The sequence below is a fragment of the Planococcus citri genome, chromosome 4 (assembly GCF_950023065.1).
Source record: "Planococcus citri chromosome 4, ihPlaCitr1.1, whole genome shotgun sequence".
Lineage (NCBI taxonomy): Eukaryota > Metazoa > Arthropoda > Insecta > Hemiptera > Pseudococcidae > Planococcus > Planococcus citri.
In genome coordinates, this window is record NC_088680.1 from 68,073,668 (window position 1) to 68,093,154 (window position 19,487).

General features: G+C 38.0%; 1 protein-coding gene across 3 annotated transcripts; it reads right to left on the minus strand.

The window, feature by feature from the left end:
• Window positions 1–8,237: 8,237 nt before the first annotated feature.
• LOC135845301 (uncharacterized) lies at window positions 8,238–19,223 on the minus strand. 3 transcript variants are annotated; one of them, XM_065363779.1, is made up of 14 exons: window positions 18,990–19,223; window positions 18,616–18,890; window positions 18,413–18,536; window positions 18,205–18,339; window positions 18,039–18,136; window positions 17,797–17,958; window positions 17,474–17,715; window positions 17,169–17,385; window positions 16,898–17,092; window positions 16,753–16,826; window positions 16,401–16,667; window positions 16,215–16,325; window positions 10,563–10,665; window positions 8,238–10,488 (listed from the first exon to the last, which is right to left on the minus strand). In XM_065363779.1, the coding sequence occupies exons 2-14, from the start codon at window positions 18,661–18,663 to the stop codon at window positions 8,434–8,436; spliced, it is 3,831 nt and encodes a 1,276-aa protein (XP_065219851.1). In that variant the 5' UTR covers window positions 18,664–18,890; window positions 18,990–19,223; the 3' UTR covers window positions 8,238–8,433. The 3 variants fall into 3 exon arrangements, with proteins under 3 accessions (XP_065219851.1, XP_065219854.1, XP_065219852.1); XM_065363782.1 differs by having other exon boundaries at window positions 18,616–18,664; window positions 18,733–19,223; XM_065363780.1 differs by having other exon boundaries at window positions 19,130–19,144.
• Window positions 19,224–19,487: the final 264 nt, after the last annotated feature.

Here is a 19,487-nt window from a genome sequence, read left to right on the forward strand (position 1 = left end):
CTAAAATTTTCCAAAAATCAAAACCTCCCCAATTTCTACCACCGAGGGTCGAAAATTGAAAAGTCTCCTCGCATAACGTTTATCGGGTTCTAATAGATATTTTACGCTAAAAAAGTTTTTAAAAATAACACTCAGTGGTTCCTAAAATTCTTTTTTTATTCATAACTTTGGGAACCCCTGGAGCCCAAAAAGTGGTCATTTTGGGTTACCTAACCAAGTAACCACGTATTCTTATTTGGGACATTTATTACAACATTTTGAGAGTGGTTGAGTCGAAAACTATAGCTGGTGCCAAAAAATGGCCTATCGCAACTCCTCCTTTAAAACCTTTTGGAAATCGGCAGGACGCCCCAGGAATTCTCAAAAAGTCGCTGGAGGCTCCAAAAGGACTTGAATTGAGCAGCAGTTGAATGAACAGTGTTTTAGGATTTTAGTGCAGAATAAATTTTAGATTTCCAGCCATGTTTGGTGAAATTTTATATGGAAATTCCGAGCATTAAAAATCTGCTCGAGGCTCCAGTAATTTTCAAAAGGTCGCCGAAAGGCTACAAAATGACTTGAAATCCACCTGCAGTCGACTATATTGCGTATTAGTCCAGGAAAATTAGATGAAAAAAAAGGGTCATTGGGAAAAATGGGGGAGAAAGCTGAATTTTGGTATACTGGTCCATTTTTTTGTGCTGAACACGAATCCGATGAGTCCCCGGTCGTCCCTGGTGTGCGTTCTCCCCTATTGTGGATCTAAGCCCCCCAAAACCAGTTTTTTGCGTGAATATGCAATTGGGCAGCTAAAAATCGAGTTGTGTGTTATACTCGATCTGTTTAATGAGTTTATCCACATTTGAGTCATTGAGTCGGTTTTTGGGGGGGGGGACACCTCAAGAGTGAATTTTTGACCAGCTTTTTTCAAATAGAAAATCCAAAAAAATCAAAATTTTACAGTTTGCAAGGAAATTTTTGAAATTTGCGCGAATCGCTGTATTTCGTCTACAACTAACCTCCTGAGACCGAATTCCGCCATTTTCCACCGATCTGGAGCCATTGAAATTGAAAAAATCGGGCCAGAGGCTTCAAAAACGGCTTAAAAATCGCAATTCGAAGGCGGATGGGTGGGTTGGGAACACAATACAGAGAAATTACAAAAATTTCCACCCAAATGGGAAACTTGATTTTTTGGATTTTTTATCTATTATCATCTATGAAAAAAGCTAGTCAAAAAACCACTCTTGAGGTGTCCCTCCCAAAACCGACTCAAATGTGGATAAACTCGTTAAACAGATCGAGTATAACACACAACTTGATTTTTAGCTGCCCAATTTCATATTCACGCCTTCTGCAGCAAATTCAAAATTCTGGAGAAACTTAAAAATTGCGCTGGAGGCTCCAGAATGGCTGGAAATGGCGGAACTCGGCCTCAGGGGGTTTGTTGTGTTCGAAATACAACGATTCGCGCAAATTTCGAAAGTTTCGTCGCAAACGGTAAAATTTTGGCTGGTAAAAAACCACTCTTGAGGTGTCCCCAACCCCCAAAACCGACTCAAATGTTGATAAACTCGTTAAACAGATCGAGTATAACACACAACTCGATTTTTAGCTGCCCAATTGCATATTCACGCCATTCTGGAGCAAATTCAAAATGCTGGAGAAATTTAAAAATCGGCTGGAGGCTCCAGATCGGTGGGAAATGGCGGAATTCGTTCTCGGGAGGTTAGTTGTGGACGAAATACAGCGATTCGCGCAAATTTTAAAAATTTCCTTGTAAATGGAAAACTTTTGATTTTTTTGGATTTCTTATTCGAAAAAAACTGGTCAAAAATCCACTCTTGAGGTGTCCATGTTTCCTCTCCATCGTTAAACAGATCGAGTACTTATAGTCCAAGAGCTATACCCACTGCGATTGCCCTGAAATAACTGAAAGCTGGGACTGGTCTCAAAAGTTAGTATACATACCCCTATTTTAAAAGCACTCGGTCTGCCAATCCGCAGCTGCTGCTTTAAAGCTCAGCGAAAGCTCAAAAGCTCACAATTTTTCTGAACTTTTGCCCGAGAAAACTGATGGCTCAAATTAGTGCCAAATTATAGCATTTTTCGCGCTGAATCCGAATATGTAGGTCTGCCGACCCTAAAGTGCTGCCAAAGCCCCGCCAGACTGGTTTAAAGGGGGGTCAAATTGCGCAAATTTCATCTTTTTGGGCTAAATTCGCATAAAAAGCTATAAAATCGGTTTAAAAATGATTTTCAAGCAGTTTAACTAATTGCTCTAAGGGTAAGATGATTTTTGATGCCAAAATTTTTCAAAATTTTCATTTTTTGGGGGGGGGGGGGGGGTGGGGCATAAGGGGGGTGTCGAAAAATTCACCAAATATGGCCTTGTGATACATCAAAATATATGTTTTTTGGGCCGCAGAATTCGATTATGGCAATATTTTTAACATCGCCCGGTCCCCCGACCTGCAGCTGCTGCTTTAAAGTTCGGTAAAAGCTCAACATGAAATTTACCAAATTTACTCCCCTTTTAAACCGGTCTGGCGGGGCTTTGGCAGCACTTTAGGGTCGGCAGACCTATATATTCGGATTCAGCGCAAAAAATGCTATAATTTGACACCAATTTGAGCCATCAGTTTTCTCGGGCAAAAGTTCAGAAAAATTGTGAACTTTTGAGCTTTCACTGAGCTTTAAAGCAGCAGCTGCGGATTGGCAGACCGAGTGCTTTTAAAATAGGGGTATGTATACTAACTTTTGAGACCAGTCCCAGCTTTCAGTTATTTCAGGGCAATCGCAGTGGGTATAGCTCTTCTACTATTAACACACAACTCGATTTTTAGCTGCCCAACTTCATATTCACGCAGGCTCTGGAGCAAATTCAAAATTCAGGAGAAATTTAAAAATCGCGCTGGAGGCTCCAGAATGGCTGGAAATGGTGAAATTTGGATTTGGGTAATTAATATTAGTTTTGGGACTTATTTTGACCATTTTTATTGGTCAAGTATGTACTTTTTTTAAAAACGCATACCTAAATCGCCAAAAACATTCATTTTGAATTTTCAAAAATTCGCCAAAAATCGAAAAATGAACTTGGGCAGCTGAAAATTTGGATTTGGGGGTTTTAGAACATGCTCTTTCCAAAAATCGCGGTCCTGTTCAAATCAGAGGCGGACACCTCAAGAGGTTCCCTTGTAAGATCAATTTTGATTTTTGAATTTGTGCAATGAGTATTCCAAAGGATCAGTTTATGTATTGGTTAATAATCATTCGCAAAGAAGCAATAATTGATTTGTACGATTAATGTCTCCATCGCGATTCCTTCGAGCTAGGAACGTTGAAAATTTAGCGAATCATAAATATTGATACCTAAAAGATTTACATTGAAGTTTGAGTTTAGTCTTCCATTTTTCGTGAATAAAAATGATGAATCGTCCTATCATCGTGGATAAATTTTGATCTTTGATTTTGTGTGATGAATAATGAATAATCCGTCGTTGAGTTGATTTGCGGTTGAAATCATTCACCAGTAAGCGATTGATTCATACAATTATAAATGATTATGCCTGGCAGATAGAAGAATTAAAACATTACAACTTGATGCAATCTTAAATGTGTACCTGCTTCTAGAACTTTTTCGATTTTTTGTTTTTTTTTAGTATGAAATAATCTCATAGTTACCATTAAAATGATTTCGTAACATTTATGCTCAATAATTTCAAACAAGAAAATACATATGTGTATTGTGTAATCATGACTTCTGATATTACTTATTATTTTTATATTTAATATTATGTTGGCTGAGAATGCTGTCAAGTTGGCTATTTCAATCCATAAAACCCCGGGAAAAGGTCATAAGAATGCCTGCTCATTTTGTTTAGTTAAATAATAGTCTGGCGTGTATGGCAATAGAAATAATCACCCCTCCCCCCCAACCAACGTTGATTTTCTGAAACAACTTCTTTCTTATAGGGGATACATGGCATATAGCAATAGGAATAATTATCCTCCCCCTCCCCCGCTGATTTTCTGTGACAACTTCTGTCTTATAGGGGATACTCTGAGGAACATTTTAAAGCAAACTTTCCAAAAAAAAAAAGTTGGCCTTTCTAACAAAATGGTGGTGATTTTGATTGGCAGGTCAGCCAAAATCCAGATTTTGCTTTTCACCATAGCCAACGTAGGACTCGCACGACATTTTTTGAACTGGACACAGCTGGATCCATAGAACATGCGAAAATTCATCACCAGTCAACATTTCAAGTGCTGAAGAGCATTTTTCAATTTTTGAAAATCAAAATACAAGTCGATAAAATGAGAAAAAAAATTAAAATTTTACCAAATTGACCTACAAAGACCTATACTTAAAGCTGAAATTAGAGAAATATGCTGTTTTCGACGTGCCAAATCGATTGAAAGTGGTTGCAAACTGTTTCGAGCAGTTCTAAAGCCTCCAGCAGATCAGATTTTGAAACTTGAAATTTCGACAAAATTCCATCATTTCATCAAAAAATGCTGTTGGAAAGTCGAAATTTGTTTTGTAAAATAATTTCAATTTTCAATAGTTCAATATAGTCCAGGAAAAATAGCATTCCATTGGGAAAAATGGGGGAGAAAGCTGAATTTTGGTATACTGGTCCATTTTTTTGTGCTGAACACGAATCCGATGAGTCCCCGGTCGTCCCTGGTGTGCGTTCTCCCCTATTGTGGATCTAAGCCCCCCAAAACCAGTTTTTTGCAATTTTCTCCCCCGCATTGCATTTTAGCGAGAAATAGGTGGTCGGATAAGAATCTACGTCAAATTTCCGATCTAGTGATATATCAACTTTCTTTCTACCCCCAAGGGGGGTGGAACCACAACCATTCAAAAAAGGGGGTTCCCCAAAAAATACATAAGGGCTGTAGGCGCCTAAGAGGGGTGAAATGGTCCCCAAAAGCGTTTAACATGAAAGGTGGGTACCATAGAGAAACCTCTGCGCAAAAAATGTCAGATCCACACCCCCTACCCTTTTTGCGGAGCCCCCCTTTTTGAAATTTCAGTAGCACTTTTCTCAGCCCCATTTCAACCGATTTTGAAAATTTTTCTGGAAGTTATGTATATCCTTGATAGGTATTCACACAAAAATTTTCAACCCCCTCCCCTCAAATTTACCCCTCAAAATGGCGTTTTTTTCATTTTTTTATGCCTATTAACAATCAAGATTGCGAGGTACAATTTTGTAAACACGTTTTTTGGATGTATTTTTGGCCCCCAAACATCATATACTATATTAGAAATTTTTGCTTTGGTGCGCCGTGGTGAAAACTTGGAATAATGTATCGTAGGGGGGTGGGGCGTGAAATGGGAATTTTGAAAAAAATAACTATCAATGAGTAGGGTATCGTTTTCAAATGATTCGATACCGCTGAGCACGAATATGACCTCAGATTTTCTGCTACACTCACCTACCCCTCTCCAGAGCCCCTCAGCCCCCCTCAATTTTCACGTTTTTCGAAATATAGTTATTTTGATGATGTTGGTGTCGTTTTCATATGATTCGATACCGCTGAGCACGAATATGACCTCTGATTTTCTGCTACAATCACTTACCCCTCTCCAGAGCCCCTCAGTCCCCTCAATTTTCACGATTTTCGAAATAAAGTTATTTTCGTGACATTGGTGTCGTTTTCATATCATTCGATACCGCTGAGCACGAATATGACCTCAGATTTCCTGCTACAATCACCTAGTCCTCTGCAGACCCCCTCAGCCCCCCTCATTTTTCACGATTTTCGAAATAAAGTTTTTTTGATGATGTTGGTTTCATTGCTGTGGGAAAATTACATAAGTTCATTGTTATTGTACATACAATTTCTCGTAGAATAAGCTATAGCACATAGCTCCCCCTCGGAGGTGGGTCGACCCTGGAATTTTTTTCCACGCAGAAAATGTGATTTTTTATGTTGGTATTATAGTCATTGAATTATAAAATACATACTCATACATACTCAAGTTACAGTTATCATGAATAATTGTTATGCCACATATGCTCCGCAGACCTATACAGTGCAGTACACATACAGATTTGTTGCGTTTTCTGCGTGGAAACAAATTGAAGGATCCACCCCCCTCGAGGGGGAGCCATGTGCTGTAGCTGATTCTACGAGAAATTTTATGTACAATAACAATGAACTTATGTAATTTTCCCATAGCAATGAAACCAACATCACGAAAATAACTTTATTTCGAAAATTGTGAAAATTGAGGGGGCTGAGGGGCTCTGCAGAGGGGTAAGTGATTGTAGCAGAAAATCTGAGGTCATATTCGTGCTCAGCGGTATCGAATGATATGAAAACGACACCAATGTCACGAAAATAACTTTATTTCGAAAATCGTGAAAATTGAGGGGACTGAGGGGCTCTGGAGAGGGGTAAGTGATTGTAGCAGAAAATCAGAGGTCATATTCGTGCTCAGCGGTATCGAATCATATGAAAACGACACCAACATCATCAAAATAACTATATTTCGAAAAACGTGAAAATTGAGGGGGGCTGAGGGGCTCTGGAGAGGGGTAGGTGAGTGTAGCAGAAAATCTGAGGTCATATTCGTGCTCAGCGGTATCGAATCATTTGAAAACGATACCCTACTCATTGATAGTTATTTTTTTCAAAATTCCCATTTCACGCCCCACCCCCCTACGATACATTATTCCAAGTTTTCACCACGGCGCACCAAAGCAAAAATTTCTAATATAGTATATGATGTTTGGGGGCCAAAAATACATCCAAAAAACGTGTTTACAAAATTGTACCTCGCAATCTTGATTGTTAATAGGCATAAAAAAATGAAAAAAACGCCATTTTGAGGGGTAAATTTGAGGGGAGGGGGTTGAAAATTTTTGTGTGAATACCTATCAAGGATATACATAACTTCCAGAAAAATTTTCAAAATCGGTTGAAATGGGGCTGAGAAAAGTGCTACTGAAATTTCAAAAAGGGGGGCTCCGCAAAAAGGGTAGGGGGTGTGGATCTGACATTTTTTGCGCAGAGGTTTCTCTATGGTACCCACCTTTCATGTTAAACGCTTTTGGGGACCATTTCACCCCTCTTAGGCGCCTACAGCCCTTATGTATTTTTTGGGGAACCCCCTTTTTTGAATGGTTGTGGTTCCACCCCCCTTGGGGGTAGAAAGAAAGTTGATATATCACTAGATCGGAAATTTGACGTAGATTCTTATCCGACCACCTATTTCTCGCTAAAATGCAATGCGGGGGAGAAAATTGCCTTCTGCAGCAAATTCAAAATTCTGGAGAAATTTAAAAATCGCGTTGGAGGCTCCAGATCGGTGGGAAATGGCGGAATTCGGTCTCGGGAGGTTAGTTGTGGACAAAATACAGCGATTCGCGCAAATTTTAAAAATTTCCTCGCAAACAGTAAAATTTTGATTTTTTTGGATTTCTTATTATGAAAAAAGCTGGTAAAAAAACCACTCTTGAGGTGTCCCCAACCCCCCAAAACCGACTCAAATGTAGATAAACTCGTTAAACAGATCGAGTATAATACACAACTCAATTTTTAGCTGCCCAAATTGCATATTCACGCCTTCTGGAGCAAATTCAAAATTCAGGAGAAATTTAAAAATCGCGCTGGAGGCTCCAGAATGGCTGGAAATGGTGAAATTTGGATTTGGGTAATTAATATTAGTTTTGGGACTTATTTTGACCATTTTTATTGGTCAAGTACGTAATTTTTTTAAAAACGCATAAATCGCCAAAAACATTCAATTTCGAATTTTCAAAAATTCACCAAAATTTGAAAAATGAACCTGGGCAGCTAAAAATTTGGATTTGGAGGTTTTAGAACATGCTCTTTCCAAAAATCGCGGTCCCGTTCAAATCGAAGGCGGACACCTCAAGAGGTTCCCTTGTTAGTATAGTACAATAAATTATTATTTTCAATCACGAAAAATTGAAAGGCCTAAAACTTGGAACAAATCGTTTAGGTTTTAAATTTCTGTAATATTAATAATTTTCATCGAATTTTCAACATTATCCGAAGAAACCGATCAACACCCACACCCTTCCCTAATTCATCATCACCATACGAGGTAAACAGATCACTTAACATTTTTACCGCCAATAATCAAATAATCCTCCTTCAGAAGCAGCGATAACCAGAAATAATGGCTAAAACAGGAACCAAATCCCACCCCTACTTACTGCAGAAGTTCTCTAGCATCAACTTAGAATATTATTTAGTCAGAAAAAGAAAAGAGATAGATGAACAAAAACAATTTACACAATTAGTTCAACATTGAACACAAGTACTAGATCCTAAACGAAGCTTCCACGCTAAAAGTAACGTGTGCTAATATTGCTGAATATGGCCAGTGGATGGAATCAGGGATGTTCGATATCTGCTCCATAGTGTAATCAATTCAATCATAATTGCCTTCAAAATCAAAATACTATCTCAAAGTAGTCCATAAACGCGTTCAAATTTTGTTTTTTTGAAAATGTCACAGAGTACTTCTGGTTTATCACATTGACAACCTTCGCAACTTTCATAGGTAGTTATTGTACAGTAAATACCATGTTGTGATATGCCAACACCCATAAAAATTGTGTTTCCACTATCTTCAACATTCCCGCGGTACTTTCGGCATATTACTTGATGCACCGCTGCCTCAGATAGATCATTCAATTCTGCTTCATGTCGATCTCGCTTCGCATTAGGTCCAGATGATGTTATGCTGTACCACGAGTTCATGATAATATAATTACGCGATTTAGCCACCTTTTTAGAACATACAGCAATGTCTACGATACGACTTGCACTTCGCATTTGACAGTGGACGTTGAACCTGTCTTCCAATGCAGCAGAAAGTATCGCCCGGAGTTGCGTTTCGTAGTCTTCTTCGCTGTTAATTTTCGTAGGCTCATACAGTTTACATATCCGAGATGGAATGTCAGTTATAGGTTCCTTCGCTAATTCCTGTATCATTTCTGTAATGCTAAGTTCACCGTCGCTTTCTGGGAATTCATGTTTGGCTCGTAAGCAAAGAAAATTCCGCAGAGAATTCTTCATTATTTCATTGGGGAATATATAATACACCAACTCCGTTGGGTCGGCTTGATTTTCACGATCGTTCTTTACATTGCGCCACACTTCAAGGGGTAAATTTCCGGCACACGTCTTCACAACAAAGCCACTGTGATATAAAAAATCTGGTAAACGCCGATCCCACGGCCATCCTTTTTTGGTTGCGAAAACATAACCGTTGTCCAGGAGGTTCAACGAAAGCTTGCAAAGGTCGTTAGATTTGCCAAATCTTTCCCAAATAACGGAGTACGATGTGGATCTCAACCTAAATTCTTCGAACGCAGACTCGTTGTTTTCCCGTAAATGCATACAATAATGTGAAAACTGTTTCGTTCCAGGATAGGTATAACCGCCGGCAAATTCCGCTAAATTAGCGTCTTCGTTGTTCACGTTCATTACCTCGACGTGATTCAATCCAAACACTGGTTTTAAAGTTGCTTCATCAAGACTGCCGAGTCTCCACTCTCTTTCGCCTATCGCTTCACGACAAAATTTGGGAAATACGCCGAAGCAAATAATTCGATAACCATCCGCAACGAGATGTGTTGTTAAACTCTCCAGCGACTTTGTGATATGTTCTCTGTCTTCGGTGTTCCGCAATTTTTGAAGAGGCAAATCTATTCCGTCGATAAATAAAAGTCCATCAGCCGATCCAAATTCCTTCTTGTTCTTCAGGTATGCTAAGGCACTCCTTAGTATATTGAGGTGGTCACCGGTTTCAGTACAAGATCGATCTATGCATTTTTTAAACCGTACGTGTTCAGACAAAAAAGATTTGTAAGTGTCTAACGTTTTATGAACTGCGTCGGTGATTTCAATTTCGATTTCGGAAAGTGTACTGCTAACGACGACGGAAAGATCCAGATGAAAACACACATACGATTCCTTATGTCTGTTCACCTTTTCGGTAAGAATTGTCTCATCTTCAGCGCCATGAAAGAAAGCTAATTGTTTTTCGTCAAACAAAAAGCTTCGACGACCTTTGAAAACATCTATCGGGATAACATCTTTCTTTTCCTCAGATGTTTCCTTGTCGAACACTTTTGAATAGTACAATTTTAAAATATGCAATGTGGTTGTTTTACCCCAACAAGGAGGTCGAAAAATGCATAGTCTATCTCGAAATGAGAATTGATAAAACGTTCTTATGATTTCCCACGCGTTAATGCGAGAAACTGTTGTTACATCCAAATTTCGGAAAAATTCCAACGTGTCCCATAAGGTCGTTTCTTTCAACTTCGATACTTCTAGATTGGGAAGTCTGCCCGGAATGGCGGGCTCGTCCAATTTCGCACGTTTTGCAACGAAATACTCCGACTGTCCATGTAACCGTTCATCTTCTGAGATAAATGCTTTTTTCTTCTTCGCAGTTTCAATTATGCATCTTTTTTCTTCGTAATTTGAAACACTCAGCAAGTCGTCAAGCTGAAAATAATACCATAAATGTAAGACTGATCGTAAAAATTGATGAATGCAATATTTTTTTTTCAAGTACACACCTCGGCAAAATGTTCATCCAGATACATAGACGGTACAAATTCGCCAATAATCAACATGAATACATCCATTTTCAACTGCTCGATAAGACTTTCACGCGATGTTCTGCAATATCCGTTAAAAAGCATACAATTAAAATTCAGAACAATGACCTTATAGTCGGGGGAGCCCGCTTCAGGATCTATTGCACCCCCCCCCCCTACCTCCCCCGAAAATTCATCATCTGTCTACATTTCAAGTGCTAAAGTGCGTTTTTCGATTTTTGGTAAATTTTTGAAAATCAAATTTAGGCTAAAAATGAGGGAAAAAAATCAAAATTTTACTAAATTGACCAATAACGCTGAAATTTAGGATATACCCTATTTTCGACATGGAAAATCGATTGGAAACTGCTTCAAACCGTTTTGAACAGTTCTGGAGCCTGCAGCAGATTTTTGGAACTCGAAATTCCCACAAAACTTATCAAAATGCAGTTGGAAAGCCAAAATTCATTCTGTAAATTAATTTCAATACACTATGTAGTCGACTGCTGGCGAATTTCAAGTCGCTTTGGAGCCACCGGTGACTTATCGAAAATCACTAGAGCCTCCAGTAGATTTTCGATGCTCGAAATTTTCATAAAATTGTACCTAACAGAGTAGGTGAGTCAAAATTCACTCTGAACTCCAATTTCAACACGCTATCAAGTCGATTGCAGGAGGGTTCAAGTCATTTTGGAGCCTCCAGTAGATTTTTAAAACTTGGAAATTTCATCAAATCGAGTTATAAAGCCACAATTTTCTTTGTAAACTAATTTCAATACGCTGTCAAATCGATTGTGGGCGAGTTCAAGTCATTTTGGAGCCTCCAGCAACTTTTTGAAAATTCATAGGGCCTCCAGCAGATTTTTAAAATTTTAAGTTTCCACAAATGGAGTTAAAAAGCTGAAATTCATTTTGCAAACTGATTTCAATACGCTATGAAGTCGACATGCAGGTGGATTTTAACTTTAAAGTCGTTTTGGAGCCTCCAGATGCTTTTTCGTAACTGCAGTTTTTCAAAAAATGCCGCAAAAGCTGTCTTAATTAGGTTTAGCACGTTCTGTGCTGAGTGAATTTCGGCTTTTCAACTCCATTAGATGAAATTTCAAGTTTCAAAAATCTACTGGAGGTTCCAGTAGTTCCCAAACAGGCACAGGAGGCTTTAAAACGACTTGAAATCTCCCTGCAGTTGACTTCATTGCATATTGAAATAAGCTTACAGAATGAGTTTCGGATTTCCAACTGCATTTGGTAAAATTTTATGGAAATTTTAAGTTTCAAAAATCTGCTGGAGGCTCCAGAACTGCCTAAAACGATTTGAAACCTTTTGCAATCGATTTGGCAAATCTAAAATAGGTTGTATCCCAAATTTCAGCTTTCTAGATCAATTTGGTAAAATTTTGATTTTTTTCTCATTTTTGGCCCAAAGGGTATTCCACGTTAAGATAGTCGAAATGGCCCTGTTCCCAGATTTGGAAAATTATGATGGATTATTGTTGGGTACCTCCAATGAAAATTTTTGAGCGGAATTTCCGCCCCCCAACCCACCCCCCTCGGTCTGTATAGCCAAAAAACGCGTTTTTTACGAGAAAAATTCTGTATCCATGAGTTGTGGGGAGAAAATTTTGGTACCGTGTGGAATGTGTAGGGGAAGCATGGGTCTTCTAACACGATTTTTTTCAAAAATTTTTACCATAGTGGTGGGGGTGAAATTGACAAAAGAAAACTTTGAACCGCCACAGCTCCGGAGTGTATGGTGTATCCAAAAAGTTTTTTTCGCCAAAATGTGCCTTTTTACTAGTACTTTCTTACTACTAATCTATAAAATCGAAATTTTGTCTGCAAAAGGGTCATATTTGCAAAAAACCCTGGAAAATACGCGTTTTTTGCGTTTTTTTTTGCAAAATAATGCGGAATATGCGAAAAATACATGAAACAAAAATGTTTAGCGTCAAATTTTACCCTAGAAAATGTGTTCACAAGGTTGTCAAAACGCTCATCTACTGAGCTACCCGTCCGCACACGCCGCCTCTTTGCAGCAAAGTCAAGAGATGAGGTATTATGGCACCTGCCCTAGGGTGGTCCTTATTTTCGAAGTTGGAATTTTTTTACTCCCACCCCCCAAAGTTGTTCCATTTGATGAAAAAATAAATCCTACGAAGTTTCAACCCCCCATGTAAAAAAAAGTGGTTCCAGAATGCCCCCCAATTTTTCAAAAAATTGAAAAATGGAAAATGATGCAATTTTTTTAAATTTTTGATTGTTTTCAATCTGTCGCACCCCAATATTCCCCCTTTGAACCAAAACAGCCCCCAGAAATTTTTTACCACCTCCCCTGTGAGAAAACAATAATGTGCTATTTTGCTATACTGGTAGAGCGGAAAAATTTTTAGTCAAGTATGTTGGAGATTGTGCGTTATTAAAATTACCCCAAAAAAAAGTCCAGCCCCACACGTGCCCCTGCGGTGAAACTATGCCCCCCCCAAGTAGGGCCATTTTTGGGGAAACGTTTTTTTGAATTTAAAAGTACTTACCAAAACCCATTTTTTCCGAAAACGGATAGCACTCAAAAGGTGCGATTTGAGATTATGAATCGAATAGCGTAATCGGTTTTTTGATTTGACCCCAGCCAACACCTCCAAAAAACGCTTGAAAAGTAGCGAATAAGCGTTTTTTCGTTATTTTAATTGAAAATATACTTAGTCGATTTAGACTTTTAACGTGATTTCATGACTATGATTAAGTATTTATACTTTTCAGATTGGAACAAGTGAATTCGGCTCGTATTCCAATCTCCACTTCTCCCCCTTTCCTGAGGGCGCCCCTGCCCCATATTCCAAACTTCCCTACCACCTTGAATTCCAACAAGAAAAATCATGGAATAAAAGTTGCTTCTTGGAGAATTTTCTAAATTTTGGTTCTTACAAAAATTTCATTTGGCGCTAACCTTGGGCCCCAGATTACCAAAAACAATTTCCAAAAAAAGTTAAAGAATGATGTTTTTTCCTTTTTTATTTTAAGCTGCTATAAAATCTTGTCTTTGGTCAAAATGGCCGAAACTATTTCCCCTTATTTACCAGAATTGTCTAAAATTTTTTCCGCTCCACCGGTATAGTAAAATAGCACATTATTGTTTTCTCACAGGGGAGGGGGTAAAAAATTTCTGGGGGCTGTTTTGGTTCAAAGGGGGAATATTGGGGTGCGATAGATTGAAAACAATCAAAAATTTAAAAAAATTGCATCATTTTCCATTTTTCAATTTTTTGAAAAATTGGGGGACATTCTGGAACCACTTTTTTTTACATAGGGGGTTGAAACTTCGTAGGATTTATTTTTTCATCAAATGGAACAACTTTGGGGGGTGGGTGCAAAAAAATTCCAACTTCGAAAATAAGGACCACCCTAGGGCAGGTGCCATAATACCTCATCTCTTGACTTTGCTGCAAAGAGGCGGCGTGTGCGGACGGGTAGCTCAGTAGATGAGCGTTTTGACAACCTTAAAAAACGCAAAAAACGCGTATTTTCCAGGGTTTTTTGCAAATATGACCCTTTTGCAGACAAAATTTCGATTTTATAGATTAGTAGTAAGAAAGTACTAGTAAAAAGGCACATTTTGGCGAAAAAAACTTTTTGGATACACCATACACTCCGGAGCTGTGGCGGTTCAAAGTTTTCTTTTGTCAATTTCACCCCCACCACTATGGTAAAAATTTTTGAAAAAAATCGTGTTAGAAGACCCATGCTTCCCCTACACATTCCACACGGTACCAAAATTTTCTCCCCACAACTCATGGATACAGAATTTTTCTCGTAAAAAACGCGTTTTTTGGCTATACAGACCGAGGGGGGTGGGTTGGGGGGCGGAAATTCCGCTCAAAAATTTTCATTGGAGGTACCCAACAATAATCCATCATAATTTTCCAAATCTGGGAACAGGGCCAGTTCGCCTATCTTAACGTGGAATACCCTTTTGATAAAAAAAGCAAAATGTTACCAAATTGACCAAGAAAGCTGAAATTTGGGATATACCTTATTTTCGATACGGCAAATCGATTGGAAACTGTTTCAAACCGTTTTGAGCAATTCTGGAGCCTCCAGAAGATTTTTGGAACTCGAAATTCCCACAAAATCATCAAAATGGAGGTGGATAGCCGAAATCTACTCTGCAAACTAATTTCGATACGCTACGAAGTCAACAGCAGGCGGATTTCAAGTCGTTATGGAGCCTCCAGCGTTTTTTTGAAAATTACTGAAGCCTCCAGTTCAAACGGAGAGAGAAACTCGAAATTCATTCTGCAAACTAATTTCAATACCCTACGAAGTCGACTGCTGGTAGATTTCAAGTCGGTTTGGAGCCTCCAGCGAATTTTTGAAAGGTCGTACGGCATTTTTTGGAAAATTGAAATTTCCAAAAAGTAGCTGGAAGCTTCAAAACCATTTGAAACCACCATGTAGTCGACTTCATATCGTATTGAAATTAGTTTGCGAAGTTAATTTCTGCATGCCAACTCCATTTGGTAAAATGTTGCGGGAATTTCAAGATTCAAAAATCTACTGGAGGCTCCCGTAATTTTCAAAAAGTCGTTGGAGGCTCCAAAATGACTTGAACCCACCTGCAGTCGTCTTCAGAGGGCGTTAAAATTGGAATGTAGAGTAAATATCAGCTTTCCATAGCCATTTGATGAAATTTTGTGAAAATTTAAATTTCAGAAATCTGCTGGAGGCTCCAGTAATTTTCAAAAAATCGCTGGAGGCTCCAAAACGACTTGAACCCACTTGAAGTCGTCTTCAGAGGGTGTTAAAATTGGAGTGTAGAGTAAATATCAGCTTTCCATCGCCATTTGATGAAATTTTGGGGAAATTTCAAGTTTCAAAAAATCGCCGGAGGCTCTAAAACGACTTGAAATCCCTCTGCAGTTGACTTCGTAGCGTATTGAAATTAGTTTGCAGAAATTTCAAGTTTCAAAAATCTACTGGAGGCTCCAGTAATTTTCAAAACGTCACTGGAGGCTCCAAACGATTTAAAATCCACCTACAGTTGACTACGTAACGTATTGAAATTAGTTTGGAAAGTAAATTTCGGCTATCCAACTCCACTTGATGTAACTTTGTGGGAATTTCGAGTTCCGAAAATCTGCTGGAGGCTCCAGGACTGCTCAAAACGGTTCGAAACAGTTTCCAATCGATTTGCCATGTCAAAAATAAGAGTATATCCTACATTCCAGCTTCCTTGGTCAATTTGTTAAAATTTTGATTTCTTCGCTCATTTTTCACCTAAATTTCATTTTCAAAAATTCACCAAAAATTGAAAAACGCACACTTCAGCACTTGAAATTTTGACAGACGATGAATTTTTCCCTGATCTTTCGATCTACTCTTGTACGATTTGAAAAATGTTGTGCAAGTGCCATGTTGGAATGCAAAATCTGCGATTTCGGCTGACTTGTCAATCAAAATGGCCGCCATTTTGCAAGTAGGTCCACTTTTTTTTGAGTACAAGGGCTAAGAATGTTCCTTAGGACTTCCCCTTTAAGAAAAAATTTGTGCCGGAGGATCGAGGGAGGTGCAACAGATCCTTAAGCAGGCTCCCGCGACTATAACATAATACAGTACATGCACATACAACAAACTCACATCAAAAATTTCCAAGCAGGATGAAAAGACGTGACTTTCGCACACGCGCGAAAAAAAATCATCACATGGTCAGGAGGCATTTTTCCCGTCAAGATCATTTTGGTAAAGCACCTATGAATAATTTACAAAGTTTTAATTTTCAGAAAGTAAAGCAATATGTAGTGAAAACGATCAATAAAATTTTACATTTCTAAATCTGCCTCCTTCAAAGTGCCTAGAGCACGGGCCAATAACCTTTTTTTCAATTCGTCCTCTTCGTTGAGGTATTTTTCTAGTATCTTTTCACCGGAAGCTGTACAGCCTTTAGCTCCGTAAATGAACGCACAATTAAGAAAATCTACAGGTATAGAAGTATCATCTTCTAGCCAAGCCTGGAGTATCTGTTTTGCCTTCTCCAGGCATAGTTCTGATCCCACGAAACATCCGATATGGAACATCATGCAATGAAACGCCCTAAAAAAACACGTGAAAAAGTATAGATAAATATACTTCAAAACGAATCACATCCTCGTGAATAAACGTATCGAGGTAGTCATACCGCTTCGCGTCGTCCTTATTTAATTCATCATCGAAGATATCTCCCTCTACATTGAATAACGATTTGATATGGGACTGCGGAAAATATCCTAAATTAGGTGGATATATTATAATATGTAAAAACAAATCGTAGAATTGAAACATACTAAAAATAGTTTGTGGCTCTGTGTTCCGTACAAGAACCGATTTATATACAGAAATTTTCTATACCCTGTAGCCAACGGTATTATATCTTTTTCGTCTTTTAAAAATCCGAAGCACTCCGTAGCAAGCTTTAGACCATCTATAGTCGAGAAATCGAGGTTGAGTAACACACTGGCTCTGTCGACAGAATTCAATTTCTGAAAAAAAGGTTGGTAAATATGTAGTTATTCCATAGAGAAAAATCAACGAAAAGTGCAAATAAAAATATCTCACTTCGAGCTCGGAAATTGGCAACGAACAAATATTCTTCAGATCTCCGTTAAAGTTCAAAGCATATAATCCCGCATTGGAACTGTTGACTTTAATCCACTTCGCTCCCTTCTCCTTAAATGGAAGTACAGTCGCTGCTCCTTCGATCATAATTTTTTCTACTTTGTTTCCACTATCTGACATCGTACAGACAGTGATAGGGAATTTAGGATACCTAGAACTTCTCAAAACAAATATTTTTCGCGCATTATGCGAAATACTTACATATAACAAATATTTTGTTGAAAATACTCAAATTACGAGTTTACCTGGCATCGTTCTCGAAAATGATATCGGTATTATTTTGTAGATGAGTCGATATCACGGGGAAGTCTGCACCCAGCACCTTATACGAATCGACGAATTCAGCTACATCAAATCCATCCTCACTTAAAATCTTCCACAATTTTTCCGAACTGTCCACCGAATACTTCTCTCGCATGATTTTTATAATTCCTTTTTGTACTTTTTCACCAAAGTAATCATCCAGCATGTGAATGATTAGAATTCCCTACAAAATTAATAATTATATTTATCGGTACGCATAAAATTGATTAATAACAAGGTAAAGGTATTCAACGAGTTTACGTACTTTTAAAATAGAATTCATTTCCGGTTTGACGACTCTTGCATGACTGGGTCTATAAAAAGTCTGCTCATCATAAGGATAAGGATCCTTTGGTTTGTAAGGAAGTAATTCTTGAAAGCGTTTCTCAGAATAAGGCCACAATTCAAATAAAGAAAAAAATAATCCCTAAAGAATGCATTTAGTGTATCAATTTTTGATTTACCTAATCTTGACAGTTATAATTTAAGCAACGATTATCTACTTACGTTTGGCTCTTTCAGATATTCCTTGGCTATAACTTTCAAACTTAAGTAACTGCTCAAGCAAATAGGCAGCCACTGTTTCACTTGCCACCCCTTCATCCCTGAAAAAACACTTCCACGTTTATGGTCTAGTTATAAAACGAATAATTAGAGATCAATTTACTCTTACCTTCTGAATAAAACTGTTGCCAGACCTTACGCAATGGGAGAATGATGTGTAACAACGTGTCTAAAAAGGTTTCTTCGTCAATATACAGCGATTGAGTAAGTTTCGGAAGCGTTGAAGTTTCTTTTTTCCAATAATCTGCATTTATAGATTCGATATGAGAGCTTCATCGATAAAAGTTGGATGATTAAAATCAAAGTACACAACATACCCAGTAAAGGAGCCGGAAATTCAACGTGGTCCATCTTCAAATACGATCTGATTTTTGAAGGAAGTGCTTCTATGTCGACTACACTGCTTTCGCCGAGCTCCATGATGAGATTATCACTCGTCACCTTCCAATAAAATAATGTATCCATATGTTAATTATTAAGGATAACTCGAGAGAGTGGCGCATAGTTCAAAACAACTTACGTCGCATTCCTCCATCGGAGACGATTCTTCTTTTATTTTAACCATCATTCTGCATTCAATCAATTAAATGTAACATGAGGAATGAGAATATTGGGATGCGAAAATAACTCGACTCACCATTAAAAAAACTCGTTATTATATTTCATAAAACGTGACAACAAACGAGCACAGAAGCTCGACCATAGACCCCGACCCGTACCCAAACAATCAGCCATCCTTATCACCAATTTTGGACTCGTAAAAATTTACGTTGTTGATCGTTAATATTGTCCGTCCTAAATACAATCGCAAGCAATAAATGATGAGTTCTGAGTAATTTTATTAAATTTAATCACTAAATCATAAGAAAAGAAAAAAACGAAGAAAAATCCTACAATGAGTAAATGAAACTTGAAAAGTGCCAGTTTTATGTGCGATCTGTGGTGTTGAATTCGCTCAAAATTCTAGTCAGAAATCGTCACAATGCGTAAGACTACAATGGTCATGTTGTATTTGTGCCAATGTGAAGACTCACCGCTGAAGCTTCGAAATCACTACGTAATAACGCAACACAAAATATACATACAACTGTTGGAAGAGAAAAGAAAACCTTGTATTTTGAAGAGAAAAATTGAAAATTCTTTCTATGTAAGTGTTTATTCATGGCGTAGCAATTTCAATCATTTGCTGTTGAGCAAACTCAGTGTTTTTCTAAAGATAGAATCGGCTGAGTAGGTATCTACACAAAAAAAGTACCCAATAAATTTATGCATTTGTTTTTGTTATTTCATTACTTATTATAGGATTTTACTTTGTTTTTTCTTTCGTTCGATCTTTTCTTACGATTTAATGATTGAATTTAATAAAAATTACTCAGAACTCATCTTATTTTT

Coding starts and splice junctions, on each gene's coding strand:
- LOC135845301 (XM_065363779.1), bottom strand. CDS start 18,663: ATGATGGTTAAAATAAAAGAAGAATCGTCTCCGATGGAGGAATGCGAC. Junction 17,093..17,168: donor TGCCAATTTCCGAGCTCGAA/GTGAGATATTTT, acceptor CCTTTTTTTCAG/AAATTGAATTCTGTCGACAG. Junction 10,666..16,214: donor CCTGCTTGGAAATTTTTGAT/GTGAGTTTGTTG, acceptor CGGATATTGCAG/AACATCGCGTGAAAGTCTTA.